At 42.4% G+C, this 21,409-nt stretch overlaps 1 protein-coding gene across 1 annotated transcript in view; it reads left to right on the forward strand.

The window, feature by feature from the left end:
* NEGR1 (neuronal growth regulator 1) overlaps positions 1–21,409 on the forward strand; it is a 2,727,005-nt gene that overhangs the window by 2,469,659 nt on the left and 235,937 nt on the right. The window contains exon 6 of the mRNA XM_069642755.1: positions 18,034–18,185. Coding sequence (XP_069498856.1) covers positions 18,034–18,185 — 152 coding nt within the window. The remainder of the gene's footprint in view (positions 1–18,033; positions 18,186–21,409) is intronic.

A 21,409-nucleotide genomic window follows, 5' to 3' on the forward strand; every position in this document is an offset into this window, starting at 1 on the left:
TGTTTTGGGTGACAAATGGGATAATGTTGTTGACTTTGAGATAGTTGAAAGGGCAGAGAGTGACCATCATACTTTGATTGTACTTGTTTGTTACAACACAGAATTGAACCCCAAGTCTTCCAAAATAGTATCTCAACACCGTATAGTGAATGCTCTTGCATGTAAACAGATAAAATGGGCAGGGGTAAGTGAGCACAATTTGAAACCCATATACCCCCTTCACAATTATGGGAAATGTATCTTCTACTTGTAGAGACAATGGGCCTCATTACTATTTTGGCGGTAGCCATGCTGCTATTGGCGCGTACTGGTTAATGTTACACTTTGTCACAAAAGACCACACTACAACCCATTACAGCCCCACACATCCCGCTTACAGCTCTTTGAAGCACTGGAGAGGTAATGTCTCTGAGAGAAGAACCATAAATATTATGCAGCATTCACTGCCACCGCGCACTGCTTACCAACAGCAAAACTGCTTATGCAAACAACAACACCACAGACTTACAGCTGCATGGCAAATGCTCAACAAAACTGTACTTACCTTGGAGAACCAGCGATAAAGCCTTCTAACTTGAACGTTGACACTTTGCAACATGGGCATCCATTTCTGCTTCAAAGCAGCCCCATGGTGTGAAGCAAAACAAAAGGGGCTGGGCTTAACCATTATTTATAAATTCCTCTGTTTGAAGCACCTCCCAACTGGGTAAGACAGAGCCAGATTGACCAGAACTAGTAATCCAATGGAAGGAGAAACGGTAGGGTAAGAGAGGCAACTGGAAGTTGTAAATTGTTCAGGTGAGGTCAAAAGAGGAGGAACAGTGGCCTGGATTGTGGAGGTGAATTAAAGAAAAGGTGAGATATTGGTTGGTGAGAGCAATCGAAAATGTGTAGTGAGTGTGTGCAAGGTAGATGAGTGATAGTATTATAGGGAACATAGTTAGTGAGTGCAACGTGTTTCTATGAATGAACGAGGGGTGATTGAGTAAACGGTGGGGTGTAGTGAAAGTAATAGTGTGATATTAGTGTGGAAGAGGGGAGTTAATAGTAGTTTGGAGAATGAAGTAAAAAGGAGGTAGTGAGGGTTATAGCATTAGTAGTAGATGGTGTGACTGGCATTGTAGGGACAGAGGCAGACATAAAGGCAAGAGGAAGAGAAATTGTGGACACAGAAAAGCCCAGATGGGAGTAGAACATTCTGAGACAGGGAGAAGAACATCAGTGCATAAGAGAAAGGAGACTGCATTGGGTAGAGTGTCCGGAAGGCATATTCCCTGCCCTCTTTTGCACTAACAACGTTGATAGTGTAGGGCTAGTTTAGAAAGTCCCTGTGGGAATTAACTAGAAAAGGCAATCACCTTTGGGTTCCCCTATACATCAGCTACAGACTGGGCAGTCTGAGTCCATCATCTATTTCTACTCTATCTACCAACCCAGGGATTAAGGACACCTGGGTTAGCGTGGGAAAGGCTATCTATAGATGAGAGAGTGAGGGTCATCCCCAGTGCCCTACCAAAAGAACCATTAAAATGCTTGAACATTCTATAGCAGTTGGAGGGTTCTTTGAACCATTAGTGACCCTAGATAAGGGTCTCTAGTGGATGTCCATGTAAAGTTTTTCACAAGAGCTAAATAATAGAACAAGGGGAAAATGGTCTGTTCTTCCCATTTTAGGGAGGGACTGTCACCAATTAGCATCTCATTTAATGCAATATTATCTAACAGTTGTGACTACTCCAGTAAATACTTCCTGATATAAAGGAACAGTCCAGAGAATTCAGAGTGAAAAAACCTTTGAAGGACGAAAAACCCAGGTGGTGAATATCTTAACCTGGAGAGAGGAACCGCTTCTTTGAATTCCAATGCTAGTCTGAAGGAAGACATACTCATTAGAAATGGGTCCCAAACCGCACTACTAATTTATCTAAGACAGTTAACCCGTAATTACAAATCTTAATCAGAGAAAAGGAACACTTTTTTAATTGTATAATTTATTGCTAAATCTGTTGTTCACTATATGATGACAATGACAACTACTATGGAAAAGGCCAGTCAAACAGTGAGGAAGTAACTCTTCCATCCCACAGAGATATGCCTTCCTTGCCAAAATGAATCTGGTCAACAAAAATTAAAATCCAAATGGTTCTCAAATCAACCTATGATCTAGATGGCACAATGAAAATAACCATACAATCCATAGATATCAGATACCTCATAATGTCTATTGATTTTGCATAACATTCAAACAGGTCTAAACATGCAAGCAGGTCATGGAAGAGATAAGGAGCAGCACAAAGGATTTGGTTCAGAAATATAGACCATAAGAATATCCCCAGGTTATTCACTGTGTGTTCCTTGCAGTGCTCGAAGTGTATGAAAAGAAGTAGTGGAACTATGTTCACTACTGGCCTGCACCTCTCCCCACAAACCCCATCACCACGCCCCTCCCACACACAATACAAACACCAAAAGACATGCTCCTGCTGTTTATGGAAACGCTCAGTGCAGTACACTGAATGTGCAAGTTTCAACTTCTTCCTATACTTTTATTTTAAAACGAAACCATTCTGGAACGGTTTCTTTTTAAAATAAAAGTATAGGAACTGTAACCCTTAATTACTTCTACCACTGGTTCCTTCAGACATAAAAAGTGACAGCCATTCCACAGGAGTCCAGGAAGAAAACACATCCATATACAAATGGCAAATGATTTAGGTCTCCCAGGGTTATTCTAAGCTAAAAAACAGAAGAACTGAAATCATTTGTAGACCTTAGTCTCCAAGGATCGTAAGATTAAAGCATTTCTTAAATATGAAGCAAAAACAAAGGGGTGATGGTTGGAAGGTTTAGAACGAATCTTAACCTCTGGCATTGCTCTGGGCAAACCTCCAGACAGTTGTTCTTCACCCACACAAAAAGGGGCAGTCCAGCCTGAACTGCTAGGTAACATCCCTTCTGCACGAAACCACAAGCATCCCCAGACATGTTTCAGCCTTGTTGGGCATCATCTGTGAGGAGTAGCTTGGGTCTCTAGGCCCAGCAGGTATGGGACCCACGTCTGGGCATACCCGTCCCACTCGGGGTGAAAATAGCAAAACAAAAGAGGTGATGGCTGGAAGGTTTAGAATAAATCTTATCCACTGAGCAATGCTCCAGACCATCGTTCTTCACCTGCCAAGCATTACAAAAGGGTAAAGGCCATATGCAAATCAGCCTTGGTCCCACCCCAAAGGTGAAATGGGAGAATACTTTTTCCTGTTTTGACAACAAATGTATCAGCAGATAAAAGGCGTCAGCATGGGTGCAACTTTCGCACCAGACGTGGCCAACCTCTACATGGCCCAGTACGAGGAGGATAACATCTACCACAACAACAGCCCCCACAGATCGCACATCAAGATCTGGCGTCGGTACATCAACAACGTCCTTTTGATCTGGGAAAGCAGCGAAGAATCACTAATTGCATTTCACCTCTGGCTCAACACACGGAACACCCACATCAAGTTTACCATCGACTGGGATTACCAAGCCATTAATTTTCTTGATTTGCACATTTATCGATCTGGAGAACGGTTGAAGACGGAACTGTTTAGGAAACTGACCGATAGAAACAGTCTGCTGCACTTCGCTAGTTACCATCCACATGGGTTAAAGTACAGTCTCCCCTATGGCCAATTTCTCTGTATCCGCAAAAATTGCACCGACAAAGTAAAATTCAACCTACATGCAAAGCAACTCCAAACATGCCTAGGACAGAGGGGCTACCCTAAGAAATCCATCAGGACTGCCAAGAAAAGAGCAGCCAATAGCGACCGCTCCATTCGTCTCACCACTAAGGAAAAGGAACCCATCGACAGGACTGTCTGCGTTACGACGTACAACCCAGTTAGCACCAGTTACTCATCAAGAGCATGATTAACAAACACTAGCACTTGATTAAAAACGACGGCAGCCTAGCGAAAAAACCATTGTTCGCTTTCAGAAAGAACAAGAACCTAAGTGACACTCTGGTCCAGACGTTTCTGGAACCCACTAAGACACCATCAACCTTGTGGAACCTTCCACCAGTTGTAGGACATTTCAGTTTTGGACATTGTGTCGCTTGTCGTTACACAACTAACAGCAAAACCTTCATCCACAAGGATTTCATTTGTAAAATGAACAATCACACAAACTGCGAGAGCAGATTTGTAGTGTAAGCCATCAAGTGCCCGTGTGACATGGTGTACATCGGCAAGACTATCAGAACCGTGAAACAGTGGATCAACGAACATAGGTCCTGTATCAAGAACCAAGTGCAAGACAAACCTCTATTCGAACACTTCAACAAGAAAGGACATACTCACAAACAATTCTCCTGGACTGTGCTACAACAATTACAGCCACAACGACGCGATTTCTTAATTTATTCAAATGTAATTAAGGATGCCTTTCCACGCTGGGTTATTTTGATTCTATGGTTTGACATGTAGAGAAACCTCGTAAGACAACTTGGCCCATAATTCATCACTGGTGATACATTACAAAATTGCACATTCAGTCTGGTCAAATATTCTAGATTTATGAAACATACTGATTGAACTTTCATTTCCAGCAGTAGATTTGTGGGCACAAAATTTGATATCCCCATTGATTTCTTCATTATCTAACTGCTGGCTGTACACTAAAGGGTTTCCTATAGAACCTACCCAGACATAAGCATGCTGATTTAGAAGTAAATCACTGAACGTAAGTTTCAAGCCTAATAGAAAACACATGTATGATTCTTATTTATTATGTTGTCCACATCCTCGTTACTTTTCAAACTACTTATATTGTATTGTAATTCATGTGGATTTGTAAAGGTCTAGCTATGGCTAGAAGGCATCTAGGCAATAAATGGCATAGATAGAAGAGAGGGGTACTGACTATAGAACCCAAAAACGTAAAAAAGATATGTTTTCAAAGTTCTTCTAAATAGCAGGTAGTCATCCATATCTCAAAGGAACACTGCAAGAGAATTTCACAAAATGGGGGCCAGAATTGAAAAACAGTACCACCCTGCCCAGGCCCTGCAGAATTGAGGAACTCTCAGCAGAACCTGAGAGGACGATCAGAGAAATATAGCAGACCTGTAAAGAATACATTTAGAACAGAGGAATTCAGCACCAGTATCATGAATGGCACGATGTACAAAACACAATATCTTAAAGCTAATTCGGCTCTAAATCGGAAGCCAGTCCAGTTGGTGTAACAGATCAATGGAGTGAGAAAGTCTAGGAGCCTCAAGAGCCATCTTTGCAACAGAATTCTGCAAGATCTGAAGATGTTGGAGCAAGAAAGATGGCTGACCCAGGTATATACCATTGCAATAACCCACTGACCCCCTAATGGAAGAGGTCACCACTTTGGCATGAGAATCCAGGGGGAGGAAAGGTAGATTATTTCTCAATACCTTCAGTCCACCAAATCCAGACAATGGACATTTGAGCTTCCCTGGAGCAGCTGGACAACAGTTGTACTCCCAGACTTTTAACTGATTCAACTGGCAAAGGGCATGGTCCAGGAGAGGGCAGCCAGTATTCAGTACCCTAAGAAGGGCTAGAGGTAGGAGGCCCAAACACCAGAACTTCTGTATTCTCTCCATTTAGTTTTGACAGGTTCAAAGCCATCCAGTCCCCAATGGAAGACAGACAATTATGAAATTTAGAAGGGGGGATCTGACACCAGAGAGTTAAGATGAAAAAGCACCTGTGTGTCATCTGCATAGGTATAAAAATACAACCTGTGAATAGCAATGAGATCTGCTAATGGATGCAAATATACATTAAACAAAAGAGGAGAAAGAGCAAAGCCCTGGGGACACTGCATGTCAACGCCACTGGGGAAGATTTGAAAGGAGGGAAGAACACTTTCTGAAAGTGGTCAGACAGAGAAGATGAGAACCAAAGAAGCATATAGCCTGCAATACCTGCCCCTTCCGACCTCTAAAACGGGATCCTGTGGTCAATGGTATCAAAGGCCATGAAGAGGTCAAGCAGGATCAAAACCAGGGCCTCACTGTGGTCCTGAAATAGGATGAAATCGCCAAGAATGGAGATTAGCACCGACTCAGTTCCCATAAGAGGCCTCAAGCCAGAATGAAAAGGGTGTAGGAGGCGATGTGATTCAAGAAATGTTGACAATTGAGGGGTGAAAATGGCCTCCATCAACTTCATGAAGACTGGTAAGAGAGGAATAGGCTGATAGTTTTCTGCCAGGGAAGGGTCAAGATGGGCCTTCATCAGCAGCAGAGAGACCAGCACATGCTTCAATGGCAGGTGGGTCATCCCTGATGAAAAAGAATGATGGTGTGCTGTGCCGTCTTAAACGTATCTACATGAACAAATTGAAAAACAAATAAAGTGGAAAAGAGACATATTATTTCGTTGAATTACATAGAAATGTTTAAACCTTTTGCACTTTTTTAAAAATAATGCAGGAGCAGAACCCCTGCACACCCCCAATTCTCCTCTACCTTAAGTTATACCTGTTAGGCAGAATTACATGCAGTACCCTTTGGGAACACTACACACAATTAAGACTACAGGTGTAAGCACAATCTCACCTTTGGTATAAGTCTGTACTACACAGTTTTGTGGTAGCAGGGCTGAGCAACCAGGCTTATCTCAAGAGGGATGTGAGTAGTACAAGGGTTTACACAAAGGACTTGGAATCACAGTAGAATCACAGTAGTTCAAACAAACACTAACTCAAGGTTTCTTGGTAAAAGACTATTCATTTATTTACACAGTTATTTAGAAAACATTCCACTTGCAATAAGCAGCTCAATACCACACTATAATACACTCCAGTACCAAACCATTAAGTTTGTGAACAAGTTAGGCTCCCCTGAAGTGGGAGCAAAATGTCACTTCAGTAACATTAAAAAGGGGTAAAAAGACACAGGTTATAAGAATTAAACACAACTACTTTCTCACGCAGAGCAAATAGTTTCAGTTCACTACAAGAGCCAATTCAATTCAATAGGCCTGGGTCAAAGTCAATGGATCAGTGTCTTGGATAATATAGCACAGTTCTGGTAGTAAACGGTTAAGTCTTTGACAATGTTCTTAGAAGTAGTTTGCACGAAAAAGAGTTGTATGTCGGATTAGGAGCGAACAAGACTCCAAAGTTGGGAAAGTTTCACAAACTTTCACCGTGGCAGAGAGGATATCTCAACCGCATTTGCACAGTACCTTAGTAATGAAGAAAAGCTGTAGCAGAGGCAATTGTTCCTGGCAGTTCCTGCAGATCTCGCTGTTCCTGGGCCTCAGTCGTGGGGACAAGAGGGAGGATGTCGGAAGGTTCCTGCACTGCACGGGGAAGGATCCACAAGCTTGGCAAAACATTGGTTTAAAGTGTGAGTGACGTAAAGTCCACAAACTGGTATCCTTCTCACTGGCTATCCGGTTTTCAACAGCACTCTGAAGAAAATTCCAACAGTATGGAGATGGTTTCCCGGTGGCTTGAGAGTTGGTTGTTCCCACCAGCTCAAGGGAAGAAGTCGTCCTTGAAGGGGCTGCTCTGTTGAGGGAGTTTCAGGCTATTCAAACCTGCAGCAGGGCTTCACCGGGCAAACCTGCGGTCCCGTAGTTGCAGCAGTCATCTTCCTTCAGCTCGTCTTTGGTTCTTTCGTTCCAGTGGTCAACTCTGACTTCCAAGTCCCAGAGACCTGCTTTTAAACAGTTTGCTCCCATTCATTCCAGCCTGGCTGCCACTCACCCAGCAGGGTGGCTGTCCTTGCCGGATAGTCAGCCAGCCAATCATGCCAGAGTGCATTCAGGTCTCCTAGGAGAGTAAGAACAGGGAGTTCTGGGCACCTCCCTCACATCTTATCCACCCAGATACTCAGGTGCCAGAGGGGGGGCTTCAGTACTGAAGCCTGCCAAAGGCAAACACACAAAGGGACCAAACCTGGTTTGGCGTGCAGAGACAAACACTAGAAGGACTTTTCCAAAATGAAATGGCAAAAAAAGTCAATCAGAATTTGTATTTACAGAGGGGGCTCAGACGCCATCTTGAAAAACATGGATCTGGTGGATTTTAGCTACCAGCGAGTTTAAACGGGTTACAGTTGGGGAAATCATGGTAATACCACTGCCACCAGCCATTCTAAGAGGAAAGGGTAGCTTTTGAGGGCTATATGAGTTTTCCAGGCATAGGGAATATTAGGTATTCCTTTCAGCACTCTGCTGTAAGGCGGTGTGTGCTGGGTCTAGCAATTTAAAAAGACTAGCAAACTCAATTTAACTTTACATTCAATAGGAGACAGTAGTCAGTCCCAGAGAATGTATTTAAACATTGGGAAGTCTGAAAGACATCCCTGTGCCACTGCACTGCTGGTGCTGTGTGGCACACAAGAAAAAGATGATGCCTATAGAATTGTCTAAAACTCCATATCCAAAGAACACAAAAGTAAAACACACATTAAAATACATGAACGAGTGGGAAAAAAATGCCTCAAAGTTGCTGGGGGTCTCAAAAGGTAAGGGAAATTAGCACATTTATGAGAATTCTCCCTAACAATACCCTTACCACAACTCCATCTATTTTGTAATAAAAAAAGTGTGAAAATCTTGCATAAATTCAACCACAAAAACCTCTGTCTTTTCTCATTCGTATTTTTTTTGGGTAATACAGTCTTAAACAGGGTAATGGTCTCCAAGGGGAGTGCCTGAATGACTGGGTGAGCAAGGGATGCAGACCTAAGTTTAGAAAGAGAAGTAACTAACTCAAATTGAAAAAGACCTACCGTGTTTCCCTTAGGCAAAAGTTGTGCCAGTTGCAAAGGAGTTGGAAAGCAGCAACTGCCATTTGAAATGGAAAGGTGATTCATAGTAATCTTATCAACAAAGAAAGAGCTGATGAGAATGCAATGGGACTGTGTATGCAGTCCATCAGCTAATGGATGTATAGGAGCAGATAGCTACTTAGCTACGTGAAATAATTTGCGGGAAGAGCAAGAAGGCATTGTAATGCGATCTGCATAAAATTGGGCTTTGGCTGCTTTAAGCGCAGTCTGATAGCCCAAAATACCATGTTTATAAATCTGCTCGGCATCTGGAGCATGCTCCAAACGCCATTTGCGCTCAGCTCAACAACCTTGTTTCCATGCCCTGAGCTCAGGTGAAAACCAAGGGGCTGATGGCTTTGAAGGACAGACTGAGAGTTTAACAGGAGCCAAGGTATCAGCAGTGCTAGCCATTGCATTAACCAGTGCACCTCAAAGGTCATGTTTATCAACTGCAATCTCCTGACTTGGCTAATATCCTTATGTCAGTCATACTGAATGGGCATGAGGTTGATATACATACCAGTAATTAGATGTTCATTCTGGGAACCAATTGTGCCTCTTATGTTTAAACTTCCTATTCAAGTTATTGTGACAACGCCCACTGCCTAACCTTTGCGACTAGCAGTTTACAGAAGGGTTGGGCGCCACCAATGCCAGTATATGCTGGCCCAGGAGGTGGTAAATGTTGAACCAATAAAACACCCAGATTAGAATCCAACCCTAAGGCAGGTGACATTCACAGGGACACCCACAACACTCCCATAGACACCCATGACCACCAAGGAGGACGTCAGAGGGGCATGTACACACTTTCTATTACAAAAGACACCCATGGCAAAAAAGGGGAAAGTTACGGGAGTACTTTATTCGCTCACCACACCTACAGAAACCATAGAGCCAGCGTGATTAATATCCATGGTTTGTAAACACTTTAGATGATCTAGGGAATTCGGGATATTACATGTGGTCATGGCATCCAACCACTAATATACTCTCCCTGAGAATATGCACAGCAGTGGTAGTCATTTTACTAACAGGGAAAAGGTCAAGACTTTCCTATTCTAACAGTGGATTTTGTGTCTTCTTCTCTTCTTGTTTTGCTGGACTCAATGATTGAGTAGTAAGACACCCAATGGGTTACAATGCCTTGCACATTCTATATCAATGTCAAGTAGGCAGTCCCTGGAGTCTTTATGCCATCACCAACACCACTGCCCATCAAGAGAAAGGGAAGTACAGATGTTCTTATAGAATAACATTAAAGTAGTAGTGGTGCATGCACCCTTTTCACTCAGCCAGACTTAAACGCTCTGCATCGAATTTCCCATTTAAAGGGAACACCTCCTCAGTCATAAGAGTTCCCTACACAGATCAGTGATACAATGTTTCCTTTGACACCACCTGTGTTTAATTGGATTCTGCCTTGCAGGAGTACCAAAATGAGTATGGATAAAATGGCCCATTCAGACCTCACACTTCAACAAACCAAAACACAATGCAATCATAAAAGTAAAAAAGGGACAAACAAGAGATACAGCTCCTTCGCTTTTGCAGGCAGAGGAACATCTATATTGTTAGGAGGGGTGTGAATGTGCACCAATTGTGACCCAAACAGCACAATGTCCAATCAAGGTTCTATAAAAAATATTAATGCTGTAATAAGGCACAGCATCTGCCCGTAGAATGAAAAGAGATAACTCTTCAAAAGTGCACCCCAAAGGAAAGACAAAGAAGATGAAACAGACTGAAGTAAGTAGCACTTTCAGTGTAGTTTCAGAGGCAGCAGGAGAGGTACTACTATAAAACAATGTCTTGCAGAAAACTGGGGCAGTCATGAAATAACCAGTCTCTAGGGTTCCCAGTGGACTGTGCGGGCAGTTCTGAGTTATAGTATCTGGATTCAGTTCTTGATGGGGTGAAACATCAGACCCGGTGTGGAACTGTGATGAGAGCTGATCAGGCTCAGCTCGGGCATGTAGAATCATGGTGGCCGTGGGAGAAAGCAGGCGTTGAGTAGGGATGAGTGTGAGTGTTCTGTGCGCTTGAATGATGATGGTTCAAGTGATGTAGGTCGGGCGGTCCTAATAACGCTTTGCAGTAGGCCAGGCATAGTCCAGCTTTAGCCGCTGGGAGAGGTTGTTGAGTGATGCTCCAATGGTTCAATTCGGCAGGCGATGGTCGTCGAGGTTGTCATTGAGGGTGAGTCGATGTGCAGTCAACACAGTGGAAGTCCTCTGGCTAGATGGGCCGACCCATGGTTGTAACCCCTGGTTATAGTCAAGCGTGACCCTCCAGAAATTTGGTCCAGGCCCCAGCATTGAGCAGACACTTAAGGCTTAACAAGTGATGGGCTTCGCTAGGACACAATGCAGTGTCAATCTGGTTTGGATGCAGTGCAATAGTTCAGATGGTTGGAGGAACGCACCATCACCAATGCCTTCCCTATTGTTAAGGATGCAGGGAACATGGAGAAACCAGTTCGGTGCAATAGAATAGGAAGCTTAAATTGGCCCGGCCCTCCGGTTGCTGTCAGGCCTTTGCAAAGGACTCGAGGACAGGATGCTGCAGTTCTGGGTCTGCTCTTCTAGCACAGAAGATCCATTGCAGAGTGGTTGTCCCTGGTCAACAGCATGGGTCACTCCCGGGAGTGGCTAGGGGACAGATCTTCATTCTGTCTTGGATGGCTCCTTCTTCACCTCAGGCTGAGGACTTTGGACAGTGCAACTGTCCCAAAGGAAGTCCAAGTGAGCATGTTCAGAAGGTGTCTTCATCCTTACGGTATACTTGAGGATCTGAGGGAGTTCTTTGGAAGAGGTGTGAAAGTCCTTCTTTTAAACGTTTTAGGCCCAAGTCCCCATGTGATTGGTCTAAACCAAGCCTGGCTGAAGCTGACTTTTCTCTATTGATGTCACATCCTATGTGCTTTGCTCCAGAGGAAGTGGAGCAGACAGGAAAGGGAAAGAGTGAGAAACAAGATGGTTTCAGGCTTCTTCCAGTGTGCAGAGAAATCCTGCACTGCTGCCTATCCTATTCCCACCCCCTTCCTCATACTGACACTAAAGACCCTAAAATATGCAGCAACCTGGTGTGAGGCTTCTCCTTCTGAAGGAGTGTGCTCCTTTGATACCTGAGCCTAGGGCAGGTGCCTGCTGTGCGGCTGTCTCTGGGGGAAGGGTCACCTGCTCTCACAAAGAGAATCAATTTGAGGTGGGGTCATCAGGGTTTCTGTCCTGCTGAGTGACAGTATTGGCACATCTGTCCCCAATAAAAATGTCCTTCCAAAGCAGAGCTGACTCTCAGGAGTTGAAACATGTGCAATATCAATTGGGATGTGGTGGCCATGATCCTAAGTACTGCCTCGCACTATGCCTAAACTCCGCCATAGCTTATTCTTAGAGATTACCCTGTAATCAGCATGAGGTACTCATTATCTTGTAGCGTGGGGTACAGGTGGCATATCTTAAATTTCGCCTTGTGCTGCAGTGACTTTGCTGTTGTCACGGCGGTCGAGCGGGTACCTTGTGACCTTTGAACCTAATCTGCACTATGAGCAGAGCTGGTGCTTCGGATCAGACTACTGATACAGCAGGGCACAAGTACACTATGCTTTTGGCATGGAGTTGTGACAAAGGGTGATCTGGTTAACATATTACCCATTTGGAGTAGGAATCAACCCCATAATTTTATTTAATTTCAAAAATAAAAAAATCCAGGGCTTTGCACCCTGGCAGATGACAATTGCTCACACCACTTCAGAGAGAAAAACAGATTATTGAGCATACCGGAGCTTGAGTTCCCCAGACAGACCAGTGCATGATTACTGCATGACAAAACATACAAACTGTTTGTTCTTGGTGAGCGCTTGTGTTGCCAGAATATTAAACATGCAAATTGACCATGACCAAAGTATTCCATGCTTGCTTAGTGACAGTATCCCAGGGTACAAGTCACACAGTTGGAAGATGAGGACCCACACACAACGGCAGACTGTGTTGTGGAAAACATCTATGGAGAGGAAGTGTGGGACATGCAAAAGATCAAGGACCCTATGCAATCTGAATGGGTGACTGCCATACAATAACTGCAGACAGTACTTCCATCAACCCATAGGACCATCAACTATAGCCCAATAACAGGCCAGTTTAGTCCACACCACACAGGAGCAACCTATGGTGACAAACACCACTCAAGGAGATGGGAGACCAGAGTAGAAGAAGCAGCCTCGCCAGTCTAGTGGAATTGGAAGTAAGGGTAGAATTTGGAGAAAGGAGTTTGGTGGAGTTTGGTGGAGAGCGGCGAGAGACATGAGTTCTGAGAGTAAAGCACAGGGGGAGAGAGCTGGATCTTGGAGGGAGAGTCTTGAAGAGGTTGGGAAAGAGACTTGACATCAGGGATAATATAATATTTAGAGCACGGCAGAGGTGGGAAATGAGAAAAGGAGAAAGGGTAGCGAGAAAGAAAGAGAGTGTCATCTGAAAGAAAGAGATATGTAATTTCCCTGTCTGCACTCATGATCTTCCTACAACCCAACTCACATTTTCAGAATACGTTCTCCCAACAGTGCTCCAGCAAACATTGATACTCCTTCCATCAGAAATATATCCCCTCATTGCTCTCCATCCCTCAGCCTCATGTAACCTAGGTATAGATGTTTTAACACCTGCAGGTTAAACCATCCTGGAAGGCACTCTTCGCAGTTGAACAGCTGGGGTCAAAACTCCACTCTCAACAAACCCTTTTTACTCACATTATTGCACACATCACATCACATATGATCACAAATGGTCCTTACTTAATGTAAGCTCCTTCACCAAGTCCAGATTTGAAGACAGAAAACCTGTGAAAACCTGTCACACAGATGACTACCCCCTATTATCTATAATATGTACCTATGGGATATAAAAGATACTTCTTCAAAATAGGGTGATCACCCTTGTTTACAAATAATTCCTTTTTTGTTCCAACTCTGCTGAGTTGAATCCCTGTTTAGTGAATCTATGCTCTTTACGTGGTGTCTCTCCCTCATGTGCCCCATCAATGGTCCTTATTTATAGGTCTTCTGGCTATAACATGAATTTTGATGAAGGATAGGCAGACTTCATAGCTAGTTCCCTGGGCACACACAAACGTTTACAGCTCAACATACATTTCAAACAACTGGCTAGCATGACTACTAAGAGTATAATCACCACGTTTGTTGGGTAAACACACAACTCACTTAGCTGAGTTTTACGTTGTCAGCATGTTCTATCTCCCTAATCATTTGCTGCAATTGTTTTCTTAGAATGGTCCATTTAAAGATCAGAAGACTATGTTCTTATCTGTTAATTTCCCCAAACTGTTTTCCGCGACACAATTTAGGAGTGTTTCTTCCAATAGCACCTTTTAAAATATTACTATTGTGTATAACCTCATTTCCTTAGTAGAGAGCATTCAACCCTTTGGTATGATACTTGATCATCCAGTCAATGTCTTTAATGCCTTCAATGCTTGAACCTTTAAATGCCTGGATCCAATAGCACCGCTTATAAACAGCAAGCCTCAGAAGAAATGGCAGACAAATAATACAATTCTGGCACATGTATGGAGAACATGCTTTGAGAAAGATGAAACTTTAGAATACGTCTGACACAGAAGAGACAGCTAAGCAGGAATTAGACAATCCACATGTCACTACTACTCGGAAAAAAACACATTAAATGCTTCTACCTCCCATTGAAAGGCAGTCAAAACAATTGAAGAATTTGAAAATGCTTCTCCTTTAAATCCCCAAATTGTCTTTTGATTCCCCAAGAAACTTATTTGCTGCCCATTCCATCACCTCTTCACTCTCTCCTCTGCACACCTATAACCTCCACCTGCCCACAACATCTCTCCATTCATCCTCAACTAAATGCCTCAGTGATGCGACGTTTCCTTGCTAGCAGCCTCCCACATGTGTGAAATCCCTTCTCAATCAAGGGAAAGTTTCTGAGATGGCTGGATCCCTCATCAACTCCTCCCTATGCCCTGGAATCCTTCGCACTGACATGTTTGTTAAAAGCAATGTGACATGGTAGGATGGTCATTTGTAGAAGAATAGTAATTGGAAAATATAATATGCTGGACAACTTCGACTTTGACAAATAAAAATAGTATCCAGATTAATTGTATTAGTCTTTTGTTAACCAGCCAGTGCTGCGGGTTGAGACACAAGTATGATTCTATGGTAAATTAACAATATGCAGAGGTGGGTAAAATGAGTATATGTTGAACATACGTTGATAATATTGTAGGCGAATGTAACATACAATTTTGATCACTTAACAATACATAAATGTCCTTTACTTTTAATTTTGCAGTTTAATGTCCTGTTGTCTATCTCGGGACATATTTAGGGGTATGTTCTGCCTTTAATCCTTGAATGAAATACAAATAAACTCATGCAATAAACACTATGAACGAAAAATGGTTTATTGATTATTGACTAATTGATTTAAGAACATGGTCAATTTATTTGAGCATTTCCAACCAGTGTTCTTATTACCGTGGATACATTGTTTTCTAACCCAGTTTTCATTAGATAATTTACCAGCCAGTGTTTCAAATGGCGTGTGAGTATGTGCGCCTGGGAGACTTGAACTCTTTTTAATTAAATTCTAAAAACAACTTTATGGCCACCTCATCACACTGTTTATTTCTAAACCTCCTACGTGGGCAGTGTAGTTTGCTTTCACTGCCACACCTTGGAAAGGGAGAACATGTGATGAGAGGGTGAAAAGGAATAAATATGAAATGACAAGTATGGCATTGCAGCACAGGACGCATCACATGTCCGCATAAGACAAGAACTGTAGGGGACATTTCACGAATGAAGGGAAGCACCTACAGACACCTGAGATCTGCAATTGACACTTGAGCAGCCGAGTTCTAAATAAAACAATAAAAAAGAAAGAAACATACGTTTGACAATTTGTGCACATTCTCCGGAGGAAAACGCTGTATTATTGAAAATGGTACTAATGAAAATATCTAGTCATAAGCATTGTTCACCACAACTACTTCTCTGTTATCCTCATTATCCACATCGTTCTGACCCATTTAATACAGATGACAACTTCATTCTCATGTGTACAATATCAAGGGTGGTGATCACTGACTCCCACACGTTATCTTCCTTGCCGGATATTCCAACCTTGATTTTCTGGAGCTCAGCACCTGCTTCACCACATGATGGAACCCCACAAATATTAGCTTCACGCTCATTATCCTTCTTTGCACGGTCCCTCTGTAGGATATGTGCCCCTCTTTACACTTTCTTGAGCCTATTAGCACGGAACAACCAACTGTTCCTAGCTCTCTGGTTTCTTGCAACAGAAAATGGGTATTCCCTAGGTTTGTTTTGTGTTTTTTTTTTATGGATTACTGAATGAGACAGTGAACGTGTGACGTGTTTTTCTCTTTCACCCCCCTCCCCACCCCTTTTGCAATCCATATCATATTCTTTGTGGTTAGGGTTGTTTTTTTGGCATGAACACTGTGCAGATACATATTTTGAATCACTGGTATAGTATATGGTAGATGTGTAAAACCCCCTCTCCCACCTTTCAAATCGTGTGTTCGCTTTGTGAGATTGGTTTGCAGAGGTGATGTTGTGCTCTGTTATGGTATACAGCATCCATCTTCTGTGATCACTCTAGGTACATACATCTTGGGCACGGATCATAAAATGTGTAACTGATTACACAGGGATCAAATCTATTCAATTGAGAACATGGTCCATAAATGGTGCTGGGAAACAAGTGAGGTGCAGTTTGTTATTCCACATTTTGTGATGGGACCCAGTCTTACTCAAAAGCTAGAATGTAAGAACCCCGGTTCACAAATCAATTGACTGCATTTTTGCCACCAAGAGACCTTAACATGTTGTGAAGCTTCTATGGCTGATCATCTGCAGCCTGCGTTCATATTAAGCTCATCTTCTTTCAATCCTAAAAGCTCTAGAATAGTGTCTGGCCTGTTTAATCTTAGATAACAATTCTAGACCTTCACTAAGAAACATCCGCCAGGTTGGCTAATCCCAAACGACGTTGCTGTCACATTATTCTTCACATCTATCCTTTATGTGCCTCCATAACTTTCCCAGAAATGCTTCCTCTAAAACCTCATCAAGGCTCCCCACTATGCCTTACCAATTCAAGCCGGTTGCTTTGCCCTCAAGGTACTCCTCCTCTAGTACACCATGCCCTTGGGCCGACAGTATGGAGCCTTACAGAATAGCCTCAATGTAGTTCCCAGAAACCGTTTCATTCCATGCAAGAGTATCCTTTGTTGCCGCCACCTTGCACAGCCACCATCAAATGAGCTGTATGTATCATGACAGGTGTCCAAACTGATTTTTAACTGCTGCACCATCCTGAACTGCCTCACGTTCCAAACTCCTCACCCACATTCCCCCGTGGCTGTTCCATTTACTCCCCTCCACAACTTGAGCAGAATATCACTCAACCTCACCTCATTGTAAGAAGATCACTGCTTTCCAGCAAATCTGATTTCGTATCTATAGTGTGTTCTTTTGTGATGAAAAGAGCATTGTTACTTAAATACAAGTATATAAATACATAACATAATGATTAATTTAAGAATGCACAGTGCACAACCTGTGCCAGGTGCCTCCAATACCAGATTACATCATCTTTGATACAAATGATCACCACATATAGTGTGCACATGTAAAACAAAGCTCAAGACCAGACTAATTTGTCTTGTAGCTAGTAATGTCTGGAGGGTCCTAACAGGTAACTATGCAAAAGTGGTACAGATTGGTGAAACAGTGTGGAATTGTATAAGGAACAATGCTGTGCAACGCCACAAACACACACATTTTCACTTGTATTGATGTAGATAGATACAGATACACAGATTATTCTTCAACGGAAATGTATTATGTATGAGTAAAAACTGAAAAGAATGGACACCAAATGATTGTGTGCATACGCACTGGGCAGTGATATGGAAAGTGCATTGTAAAGTGGCCTGAATTCAATGCTTAGTGTGCGTTAAACCGCGATGCATTACAAAACGTGTTTCAATTGGATTTTCCCATTGAAAAACGCCTTTGTAAATCAGGCACTGACCTTGGTTTCTAATTTCCGTTGGTGAAAAGCAAACCGTGATTGTTTTTTGAGTGGCATTATGATGTTCGTTTTTTGATTTTCTATTCATTTTTTTTTTTTAAGACTCATGAATGGCCAGCACGGATATATCATACAGAACGTCAGCACGAGATCCGTCCTTAATGTGTCCAACGTGACAACGGAACACTTCGGAAACTACACATGTGTAGCTGTTAACAAACTAGGAACTACTAATGCAAGTCTACTACTGAACAGTAAGTAGCACGACCGATGAGAAGAGAATGCGCCCCCCTCCACCCCCTGATGAAAGGCAACAGCTTATGTTGGAGCCATGCGATCATATATATCTGTTTTTTTTTTTTCTCCAGAGAGTTGATACTGGAATTCAAGTCATACTTGAAAGAGTTTCTGTAATGGGGACACTGTGAATACTCAACTTTGAAAAAATTGGCATGATTGCTGTGCTGCAATGTGCCAACACGTACTGCCTTGTATGTTTAAACATCGTGATGATTTGTACACTGCTCAATTGAAAATTGTCCAAGGGCCTCGCAAAAAACTGAGCACCAGTACATTTGACTCCCACTGATAAATACAACCACAGAACATGTTTGTGACGTGTTATACCACGTTTTTTCCAGCTCATTATCAGCCGCTCATAATGAGTTGGAAAAAAGGGCGGTTTGTTCGCATTTATATTCTCTGATAATGGAACTTTGAATGTGTATAGCGGAATTCCCAAAAACCCACAGATTAGATGAAACGTCTGTGAACAATGACCTCGATATATAACGTGAGATGTTCACCTTAGTAAACAAACAACTAGTTGAATAAAATGTGTGAAGGAAGAGTTACAGAAGCTGGGAACAGTCGTGTTGTATGCAAATGCATGCTTCGTGTTGTTGACACAGCCAAGAGGTCATACCATTTAAATGCGTTTTGTCTAGAAAACACATTTAACAAAATGACAACGTGCCTTCGGAATGGACCTGATTCACAGAGAGTTTTTCAAAGGGTCTGATTCACGGAGAGTTTTTCAATGGGATAGCGCCATCAAAATACGCGTTGGTGAATCAGGCCCGAATATATGTTGGATGCAAATGGTTTAGGTGACTGTATACAAACACTGCAACACATGAACGCAAGGGGTGCATGTAACTGAGCTCTTACCGATCCTGTCTCTGGGAGTCGCACAGGTATCACTTTGCGTTTGCACTATGATGCTAACACATTGCCTTACTGAAAAGGAGATATGCCCTTTATTAGAGGCATTTGAAAGTATATGGGTTGCCTGCTCTTTAATGGTCACACTGGTACTTTGAGTCCGTGGGAAGAAAGTCTGAAATGCAGGAGAAGGATAAACTCATGGGTGATTTTAAAAATGGTCTTTTTTCCAGGATCATTTGATGGAATTAAAAGCAAGAAGGTATGTTGGTCTCTGGGGAACAGGCCATCTCTGCTCCTTTAAGTTCTGCCCTTTATTGATCTGTCATTTGTATTTATGTCACGAGATAGAAATAGACAATTGAATGTATGTGAAATAACAAAAAAAACCTTGGTTGATATACTTCATTTTTTGAGAGGTTTTGCAGGCACACACTAAGTCATGTGACCACGTTGCAATGCGGGTTTAAAGTTCACATGGTTTCTCCAGGCAGGGGATTATAATGTTGCCTAAATGAGGCTGGGTAATTTATCTACAGGGATAGAATCTTCAGGATGAACTAATTAACCATTCTCGAGAGCAATGTTGACCATTTAGTGTGTAAACCTCTGATTAAGCGTGACCAATGCGTCAATAATTGCATGTTGCACCAGGTCAACTTGACAAGTGCATTTCTGTTCATGGAAAATTTCAGATGTCTTGTGTGCCCCTCTTAAATGTGCACGGATTTGAACCATATTTTGTTCATTTTCAGCATGACCCTTCTCGAATAGTGGTGTGTTGACCCCCGTTGTTCTAAATAAGCCTCCATTGTTTGGATTTGTAAATGGATTGTACGGTTGAAGATGAATTTGCAGAATTTGCAGAAATGTTAGCACCGTCAATGTATCTGATTGTAAGAATCATGATTCTCTCATAGTATGCGATGCTTTGACTTTGTTGGAGAAATTGCTCTATCTGCAAGCCCTTCATCTGAAGTGTTCGCTAAATGGTAGGAGACACCACACGTGCGATGATTTAAATCGTTTAAAGAATGTCGGTGTAAACTGTAATGAGGGATTGAGTTAAATGATGTGTAGTATTTAAAACAAACTGTGCATGACATTGAATTGTTTAAACAGCAGTTTGTTAATTAAACTTTTGAGAAGTGGAATATTTGCCTATGTAATTATTGAGGTTGGCATGCTGACCTGCAGATTGTGTATGCCGGGTGCGCATCATTGCTAAGCATTGGGCACCAGATAGGAATACATTCCTTTAAGTATGCAGATGTTTTGTTTTTTTTTTGGTTTTTTTTGGTATGCAAGTCAATATCGTGTTCCCTACCCTGTCACACATCTTCAGACGCCGAGATAACTCAGTGAGTTAAGTGCTCACTGCAGAGGTCGGTATGCAATCTGCAATAGAATCAGGGTTGGTTCCTAGCCTTGTCTGACGTTGTCTTCTTTAAGTTCACTAATTTACGGATGTTTTGAGGGGAGGGCCACGCAGGTGCGAGGGCAATGGGGGAGAGTGTATTCAGGGGCAAGACAAGGGGAGAAAAGGGCTGGTCAGAGTGAGGGCAGTTAGGTATGTGGTGACTCATCCATCATGAGCAGGTAGACAAGGATTGTGCGGCAGAGGTGAAATTGCCACGACCAAACTGTCCACTATCAAAAAGGAGGCGCTAAAACCAGCCAACACAGTCCAACTAAGACCTTCCTCCTTCTGGCCATGGTGACCTCTATCCATGAAGGTGGGGGCAGTACCAAGCTGCACATTGTATGAGCACGTACATTATGATCCCTTTAGATTGATAAGGCTAGTATATGTATCGTGTTTCATGTTATATTTCCATTCTGCAATAACAACCAATTACAGGTCTTATTATTTCATTACATCGTCAGACACATTGCTTTTTTATGATAATATCATCATTTGAAGGGATCCTCGATAGCAACAAATCCGATTTCTTTATCTGAGCATAAATGCTCCATCTGAAAAGAAATACCAATAAATAGAGATATGCCCTTTTCCTTATAAGACATCAGTATCAGTGGGCATCAGCAAACATTTCAGAATCAGAATGGCCATGTGTCTGATGTGGTCAGCTTGCCAGAGTGGCGAGTGTAACCAGATGGGCTGATTAAAATGTAACTAAGAAACTGAGAGCATTTTAGACACTGGACCTGAGCAAACAACTTTATGATTTTCTTTGAAATTACAACATTCTGTTCAATATGAATTGTTAGTCATCATTGGAACAGCTCTTTACTGAAGGGAAATGCTTGATCATATGGTAGATGGTCACATTATTATTATAACGACGCTTCA

This window comes from Ambystoma mexicanum, chromosome 1q (assembly GCF_040938575.1).
Source record: "Ambystoma mexicanum isolate Mex_15411 chromosome 1q, UKY_AmexF1_1, whole genome shotgun sequence".
NCBI classification, from domain to species: Eukaryota; Metazoa; Chordata; class Amphibia; order Caudata; family Ambystomatidae; genus Ambystoma; species Ambystoma mexicanum.